General features: G+C 46.5%; 1 protein-coding gene across 2 annotated transcripts in view; it reads left to right on the top strand.

Annotated features, from left to right (window-relative positions):
- Window positions 1-8024, top strand: part of nhej1 (nonhomologous end-joining factor 1) — a 40957-nt gene extending 32933 nt beyond the window's left edge. For both annotated transcript variants that reach the window (XM_063212646.1, XM_063212647.1), the window contains 3 exons: window positions 1428-1689; window positions 4473-4567; window positions 7474-8024. In XM_063212646.1, coding sequence (XP_063068716.1) covers window positions 1428-1689; window positions 4473-4567; window positions 7474-7569 — 453 coding nt within the window. In that variant the 3' untranslated portion in view covers window positions 7570-8024. The remainder of the gene's footprint in view (window positions 1-1427; window positions 1690-4472; window positions 4568-7473) is intronic.
- Window positions 8025-9140: the final 1116 nt, after the last annotated feature.

Raw genomic sequence — 9140 nt, 5'->3', positions numbered from 1 at the left:
CTTACCTCCTGCGCCTCCTCCGCTTCTTCCACAGGAGCCCTTTTTCTCCTTCTCCCTTACCTAACCTTCCGTGCCTCGTCAACAGAGAGCACTATCCCTACTTCGTCCTCCTCTCTCTCTCTCTCTCTCTCTCTCTCTCTCTCTCTCTCTCTCTCTCTCTCTCTCCCTCCCCCCCTCCCTCTATCTTTCTCTCCGTTTTTTCTTTATCTCTCTCCTTTCTTTCTTCATCTCTCTCTCTTCTTTCTTACTCTTTTTCTCTCTCTCTTCTTTCTTTCTTTATCTCTCATTCCTTTCATTCCTTCTCTCTCTCTTTCTCTCTCTCCCTCCCTCTCTTTCTCTCTCTCTCCATTGCCTCTGCGTGCCACCCTGCCTGCCAGCTATCTCTCCCCCGTCTCTGATGACAGCAATGTTTGCTCTGGGCCGCTGCTTATTTCGGGCATCCTCTGCCTCCTCCATCCCCTTTTGCCTCAAATCCCTTGCCTTGCCCTCAGGCCCTCACTTTCACTTTCCCTCCCATCCCATCTCATTGCCCCTCTCCCCTCTCACGGTAGGGACACATGGACGCGAATTTGACCAAGCGAAGCGAACTTCGCGATTCATTCCTTTGAGAGAGGCGAAGGCAAGGGAAAGCAAGCGAACAGGAGCGAAGCAAAGCGAAATTATTAAACCAAGTTTAATATGATGCAAATGAGGAGCGAATTCCCCTGCGGCGGCCCAATCAAATCAACACCATAACTGTTCCATTCCATTCAGAATGGAACACTGAATTTCGCATCTCTTCGCCTCACTCGTTTCGACTGCTATGTGTCCCTAGCGTCAGCCTCTCTCCTCTTGCCCTCGGCCCTCTCTTCTCTCTTCCTCTTACCTCATTCCTCGGTCTTCTCTTGTCTTCTTCCTCATCATTTCTTCACCCCTCTGTTCTCTCTTTCCTTGCCCTGTCTCCCCTTACCCCTTGGCTCTTGCCACCCATCCCTTGTCTATGGAGCCTCTCTTCTCTCCAGTGTTGCCAGATTGGGCGCTTTCCCGCCCAAATGGGCTGCTTAGGATAGCCATCTGTGGGTGAAAACAGACAAAAAACGGGCTTTGGGTTTCTCTGTAGATTTATGGCCGTAGAAATTTGGTCCTACGATTTGGTTCAAATTGGGTGGGATTTAGGGCCTCCAGGTGGTTTTTGGGCAGGACATTATCAGACACATCTGGCAACCCTACCTCCCTGTCCCCTTGTCCTCGAGAAATGCAGTGACGGTAAAAGGTTTGCTCTACTTGCTTGTGTGTATAAGACCATGTCGGTCTCTGTCCATTAGACTGTCTGTCTTTCTGTGTGTGTGTCTTCGAGCCTGACTGATCTTTACACTTTCCCTCCCTGTGTGTGTGTGTGTGTGCGTGTGTGCGTGTGTGCGTGCGTGCGTGCGTGCGTGTGTGTGTAGATGCTACCTCAGCTGGGTGCCTTACAGGAGTGCGTTGACTTCGGTCCGGAGCTGCAGGCGTTATACACGGCCGTTAGCTGCAGCAGTAGCACTCAGAGAGGAGGAGGCGGCGCACGCAAACGCCGACGCTCCAGCAGCTCAGCACACACACCTACAGAAGAGGATGACGATGCAACACTCATACCGGACCAGGCGGCTGGAGCCAACACACACATGCACCAAGATGCAGGCGTCCGCGATGCAGGCATCAGGAGCAGCTCAAGTGAGGAGGCCACAATCACACCGCACCACAACACCACACATGCTGCACCACACACTAGGGGTGTAAATCACAGCCTCCATGACGATACGATTCGATGTCGATTTCTTAAGGCACCGACTCAATTATTTTCGATAGGCCTACTTAAGAGTGCCCCACGATACGATACGATTGAATGCGATTACATTTTTTCCAATTAAATTGCTTTTATTATGTTATGGATCTAGGGCATTAGGCTAGACCTAGGGCCTGCTATTAGGTTATTTTCTATACATAAGAATGCCCCACGATACGATACTATACAATTCGATCAATGTATCAATACATACATATCGATTATTCTTTACACCCCTACCACACAGCACACACATGCTGCACCACACAGCACAACACATGCACACACCACAACACACATGCTGCACCACACAGCACAACACACATGCTGCACCACACACATGCTGCACCACACAGCACAACACACATTCTACACCACACAGCACACACATGCACACAGCACAACACACATGCTGCACCACACACCACAACACACATGCTGCACCACACAGCACAACACACATGCTGCACCACACACCACAACACACATGCTGCACCACACAGCACACACATGCGCACAGCATAACACACATGCAGCGCAACACAACACAACACATGCACACAGCACAACACACATGCTGCACCACACACCACAACACACATGCTGCACCACACAGCACAACACACATGCTGCACCACACAGCACAACACACATTCTACACCACACAGCACAACACACATGCTGCACCACACAGCACACACATGCTGCACCACACAGCACAACACATGCACACAGCACAACACACATGCTGCACCACACACCACAACACACATGCTGCACCACAACACACATGCTGCACCACACACCACAACACACATGCTGCACCACACAGCACAACACACATGCTGCACCACACAGCACAACACACATGCTGCACCACACACCACAACACACATGCTGCACCACACACCACAACACACATGCTGCACCACACAGCACAACACACATGCTGCACCACACAGCACAACACACATGCTGCACCACACAGCACAACACACATGCACACAGCACAACACACATGCTACACCACCAATAAGGATTTCACAATCACACCACACAGCACATGCTACACCAATGCAGTTGAAAGTGTGTCTGTGTGTGTGTGTGTGTGTGTGTGTGTGTGTGTGTGTGTGTGTGTGTGTGTGTGTGTGTGTGTGTGTGTGTGTGTGTGTGTGTGTGTGCGTGCGTGCGTGCGTGCCTGCGTGCGTGCCTGCGCGCGTGTGTGTGTAATTCAATAAACGTGTATTCATAGTAGTTGGGTGCAGTGAGTTAAGCAAACCTTGCCTCGCACCCCAATAACATCACTAACATGAAGTCATTTATTTCTCACACGAGCAGTGCTAAAATATCCTTCCGGAACAACCTCTTCTGTAAGTAGGCTAGCAGTATTTAAAGAAAAAGGCTACAAAAACAACATGAGTAGCGTAATAACAAGTGTGCCAACAAATGACTGTGAGCAAACATAAACAACAGCAGTGTAAGCAAATAGGGAAAACGGGATTAGTGGGCGCCCAATAGAGTGGGCCCTTTAGAGGTTGCGTGAAAGCAGTCGCAGGAAGTTTGTTGAAAAGATGCTGAAATTCTGATGAAAGACGTTAGTGTGTGGACTTTGTACTGTAGTTCAGTATTTTAATTTTTTTTACCCTGAATGGGTTCTGGGGGTCATACGGGAACACTTATGGGCAGATCTGTCATTTCAGGTTTCAGTTTGTAAAATCTCCTGGCGCAAATTTGGTCCAACCCACTCCAAATCAGCTGATCGTAATGCACTCTCAAGACAGTGAAATTAACACTTCACCCAATGACGTATCTTCGTAACTTATTTTTTATTTGATTTGTTTGTCTCTCATGCCTTTATTTAGGACGGAAAAGTGAGAGAGGGACAGGAAATGAGTGGGGAGAGAGAGATGGGGAAGGATTGGTAAATGACCCGGGCCGGAATCGAACCCGGGTCTCCTGTGTAGTACCCCCAGTGCCCTACCATTAGAGCTACGGTGGGGCCACCCAATGAAGTATCTTGAGTGAGAAGGAAACTATGACTGGGTTTTTTACTTTCTGAATGAAGGAAGCGAACAAGAAAAAGATGAAGGAAAAATCTGCACACAGTTGCTGCTCACCGATTTATTAAACACAACGTTGTGTTTAATAAAGCAGCAACAGTGTGCGGATTTTTCCTTCTTTTACACGTCTTTGATTGATCCAGCACCTGTTTTACTGGATGTGCACGCATCCCTCATACTAATGAAGGAAGCGAACGACCACACTCTTCTTATGTTCTTCTCTACTATTTTGGGGCTTAATACAGTTAAAATCGTTGGCCAGGGTTTATAAAGGTGGTAATGTGTCTTGTTTTTTCATGTAAGCCTTTGTCTTGCTTTAAGACAAGTTAAAAGAGGGAACATGTCACTAAGCTAGTGAAAGTCAATGGATCTGTGTAGCATGCTACATGCTACAGTGATCCATTGACTTTCACTTGCTTAGCTACATAGTCCCTCTTTTAACTTGTCTTGAAGCAAGACAATGCTTAACATGAAAATGAAGACACTTTACCACCTGTATATACCCCAGCCAATGATTTTAACTGTATTAAGTCCCAAAATAGTAGCATACCCCTTTAAAGGTCCAATGGAAGATTTCTCAATTTTGGTTCTTCTGTTCTCTCTTCTCTCAGGTCAGAGCCTGACACCCAGTCTGTTGGACCAGAACCCTGAGGAACGGGGCAGTAGGGGGGCGAGTGGAGAACCTCAGAACGCAGAGGGCGAGCAGGTACAAAATAAGCACATCACAGAACCAGAGGTGTATTCCCAGAACATGGCTAAGTGATGAGCCTTGTTAGTTAACGTACAGAAGGCCATACACCTGCTAATAAACATAACAAAAGTGTGGGCAGCCGTGGCCTAGTGGTTAGAGAGTTGTTCTTTCAATCTAGGGGTTGCAGGTTCGAATCCCCCCTGACCTCTTCCTACATCTCCATCCATGGCTGAAGTGCCCTTGAGTAAGGCACCTAACCCCACATTGCTCCAGGGACTGTAATACTCTGAAAATTAATAACTGTAAGTCGCTTTGAATACAATGAAAGCGTCAGGTAAGTGCAATGTAACATAATGTAATAATAACGTGCGGGTATCATGTAGTTAGCCAATAAAATGAGGACTGCAGGACTGCTTCTATTGGCAGAATTACTACTATCTCCAGATTAACTTTAGATAATCTGTTTTGCTGCCTGAACCATATTTTTAATATTTCCCTTTGATACTGTTGATGATACTGGATCTTAATAACTACACCAGCACTCAGAGCCACAAGTTTGCTATGAATGAGGATGAATATAAATGGTTGCCATGCCCCAGCATAGCACGTACTGCATAATCAATCTGATGCTAACCACATTTGGGAACCCTAAATGTGACGATTTGGGGAAAAAACTCCTGCACACTGAACATTTCACTGTTTTCGGAACTTTTCGGTCCTAGACCTCCATCGGGTAAATGTACCTGACCGAAACATAGTGTATTAAAGGAGAATTCCGGCCAGTTTGGATTAATATCCCATCTTGGGTGGACCGAGGGAAAGGGATGAAAGGCAAAACCGCGAGAAATGTTCATGCCTGCTGCGCAAAGTTGTTCAATTGCGCTGTTTTCGGTTAAAACCTGGCCCTTCGGGCACGTAATTGACCTGTTTTAAAGCTCCTAGCGTGCATTAAAACCCTTTTGAACGCTTTGGCCGTGGTGTGTGGGTCCATACAAGTCGATCTAGTGGTTCACATTTCCATAAGGAAGCATAGGTACGATACAACAGGAGTTTTCGAAAGTGGCGCACCTACCTCTTTCAGCTTCCGCCTTCCAACTACGTCCGCAAAATGGTTCGCCAAAGTGATACTTCATAGTAATCCATTTTATTTTTGTCCACCAAAGACGAGCCACAAGAAACATATTCACATGTTTTCATGTCCTGAGTTGTTATTGTTGCGCAGATTCACTTCTCTGTCACTGAACGCAGTGTAGTGACGTCACGGTGTCACATGACTCCTGGAAGGAATAATTCTTTATCTGTAACAAATATTCTGGTTCGAAAAAGATAACCATGGCCACCAAACTCTTCAATTGAACTACCCCAACGGAGGATCCATCTCAAAATATCAAACAGTATATTACGACAGCGCCTCTCTTTCTCGCTTATGTATAATAACTGGAAGAGCGAATGGCGTTCCTTCCAGGAGTCATGTGACACCGTGACGTCACTACACTGCGTTCAGTGACAGAGAAGTGAATCTGCGCGACAATAACAACTCAGGGCATGAAAACATGTGAATATGTTTCTTGTGGCTCGTCTTTGGTGGACAAAAATAAAATGGATTACTATGAAGTATCACTTTGGCGAACCATTTTGCGGACGTAGTTGGAAGGCGGAAGCTGAAAGAGGTACTGTAGGTGCGCCAGTTTCGAAAACTCCTGTTGTATCGTACCTGTACTACCTAATGGAAATGTGAACCACTAGATCGACTTGTATGGACCCACACACCACGGCCAAAGCATTCAAAAGGGTTTTAATGCACGCTAGGAGCTTTAAAACAGGTCAAATACGTGCCCGAAGGGCCAGGTTTTAACCGAAAACAGCGCAATTGAACAACTTTGCGCAGCAGGCATGAACATTTCTCGCGGTTTTGCCTTTCATCCCTTTCCCTCGGTCCACCCAAGATGGGATATTAATCCAAACTGGCCGGAATTCTCCTTTAAAGAGGCACTAGGTAGGATGAAGTAATTTGCGTGATGCCCGTGGCATGCCTGTCTCAGAATCTACACCGTAATGAAAAATGCTGTTCAAATAAACTCGCTGTGAGACTGTTTTTCATCCCGAAATGCCAGCAGTTGATACAAGTCTGAAAATGGTATGTAAAACGATGTTTGAAATGAAAAGTGTTTCTCGCGACACTAGTTCAGTCCGATGCTGTCAAACGTTGCATGTGGGGTTTTCTGACAGCGGACCATGGAAGTGATCACGAGAGCCATCGTTCACTTACTAAAGACGCGCATAAGCGTCGGCTGACTCAGGACCATGATTAATTACCTCCGCCAAGGAGGTAATGTTTTTGGTCACGTTGGTTTGTCTGTCCGTCTGTCTGTTTGTCAGCAGCATAACTCAAAAACTATTGAACGGATATGGACGAAACTTTGTGGGGGTGTTGGTAATAACCCACGGAACAAGTGATTAAATTCTGGTGGTGATTCGGAACACGAACCGGAACCAGGACGTTTTTTAAGATTCTTCACCGTTGCCGGTCTATACATCTAGACGCCCCTAGTGACCGCAAATTGAATTGCAACATTCCAGTTTCTTTCTACAAAATCAAGACAGAAAGACAGGGTGTAACATAGTCAAATGTTTTATCAAGCAGCCTCCTTGGCGGAGGTCTGCGCTCTCTGAGTGCTTCTAGTTCAACTTTTAATCCTACCTGGAGCCCCTTTAAATGGTCAGTGAGTGTGCTGGAGTTTTTTTTAGATTCTGATGAGTGACCCGTGGACCATCTTCTACACACCAGCTAAAGTGTGTGGGGAAAAAAATCATAAGTTTCAAAGTAGTTGAACCCTAAATGTGAAAAGAGCCAAGAGACAACTTCTTCCTTCTTTTCCTTTCGTTGTGCTTTAAATGTCACTGGAACTCTTTCCCTGTAGACGGTGCCCCAGATGCCTGTGCCTTCCCATCGCCCCGCGGCACCTGCCGCCCTGGCTCGGCCCAAGAAGAAGAAGGAGAAGGGGCTGTTCCGATGATGGACGGGAGAGGAGGGTGGGGGTGTGGATAGGGATAGAGATAGGGATGGGGTCAGTCCAGTCGGCTGAGGATCTCATCTCAATCATGCACTGGATAAAACACTTACTATGGACGGACATAGGGACTGGTAACGGCTCCTCAAACACACCCTTTCTTTCTTTTACACACACACACACACACACACACACACACACACACACACACACACACACACACACACACACACACACACACACACTAAAGTCAGGACAAAACTGTCCCTTTTTTTACATGATTGAAGCCTAAGGGTGACTGTCTGCCCTGTCCAAATACTTTTCTATCTTGTCGTTTTTATTATTTTATTTTTTCCTACATCTACAATGTGTGTAATTTTTATGTGTTTTTGATAGGGTGTCTTGATTTATTTTATGTGACTATGGTGTTATATAATAAAAATGCATTTCAAATGTTTGAACCCGGGCGAGATTTCATTTTCTTTGATGTATCAATTTTTTGACATTTGGCATGTTTTATCAATATTTTAGAATTTTGACATAATCCATTTCCATGCCATCTCTTGCCTGAAATGACTGAAGTCATCATCAGTGAACATTCTCTAAAAAGGTCCCTGTCTGGTTGCTGTCCTAGTGCTGGGGTGGGGAACCTTTTTCATTTGAAGAGCCACTTCAAATTCCTCCAAGGGCCACAAAAGTCCTCCGGGGGCTATACTATGAACACAAGCCAGGATTTACCCCTGCACTTTAGTGAAAGCCCATTGGGAAACTCCAACTCCCATTGTCATTGTGACACAGCACTCCACAGCACACAAGTGAACACTGCACACAACGAAATTGCATTTATGCCTCACCCGTGCAAGGGGGCAGCCCTCAGTGGCGCGCCATGGGGAGCAGTGCGGTGGGACGGTACCATGCTCAGGGTACCTCAGCCATGGAGGAGGATGGGGGAGAGCACTGGTTGATTACTCCCCCCACCAACCTGGCGGGTCGGGAGTCTCTGGGATGCAAGTCTGACGTCCTAACCGCTCACCCATGACTGCCCAGTTTAGGCCTACATTGAAGGCAGGCACATTTAAAACAGACCCCACCTTCTGTAGGTCGGTCCCCTGAATATCACTTAATCTTATTGCAAATGTACTTTCTAAGATTCCATTACAAAATGTGTCATATTTCTTCTTAAGCTGCATAGCATGAAAATTACACTGGGGCTGGATAAAACGGCCTCAAACGGCCCTCCAGGCATAGGTTCCCCACCCCTGTCCTAGTGCATAAAGATAGAACTACATTTGTCTTTGGGATAGTTAGTTGAGGTCACTGTGTCTCTTGACACAGAAGCTGAAAGCCAGGTCTGGGTTGTATTGACATGGAAACGATGATATCGCAGAAATGTACATTGGGTAACAGATTATTGTGGTCCCGCTGGGATGGCGATGTCCCAAACATTTCCTTTAGTTTTCCTTTGCTATTCCCTGCTGGCGCGACTGACAGCGTGTATGAAAGGGCTCATGCACACAACGGCATCCATTGAGTTGTTTTTGATCATTACGTTGACAGAAACATTGGTTTGGAACCTC

The sequence above is a fragment of the Engraulis encrasicolus genome, chromosome 12, assembly GCF_034702125.1.
Source record: "Engraulis encrasicolus isolate BLACKSEA-1 chromosome 12, IST_EnEncr_1.0, whole genome shotgun sequence".
Lineage (NCBI taxonomy): Eukaryota > Metazoa > Chordata > Actinopteri > Clupeiformes > Engraulidae > Engraulis > Engraulis encrasicolus.
The sequence above is the reverse complement of the archived record's forward strand: the minus strand, read 5'-3'. Positions and strand labels throughout refer to the sequence as shown.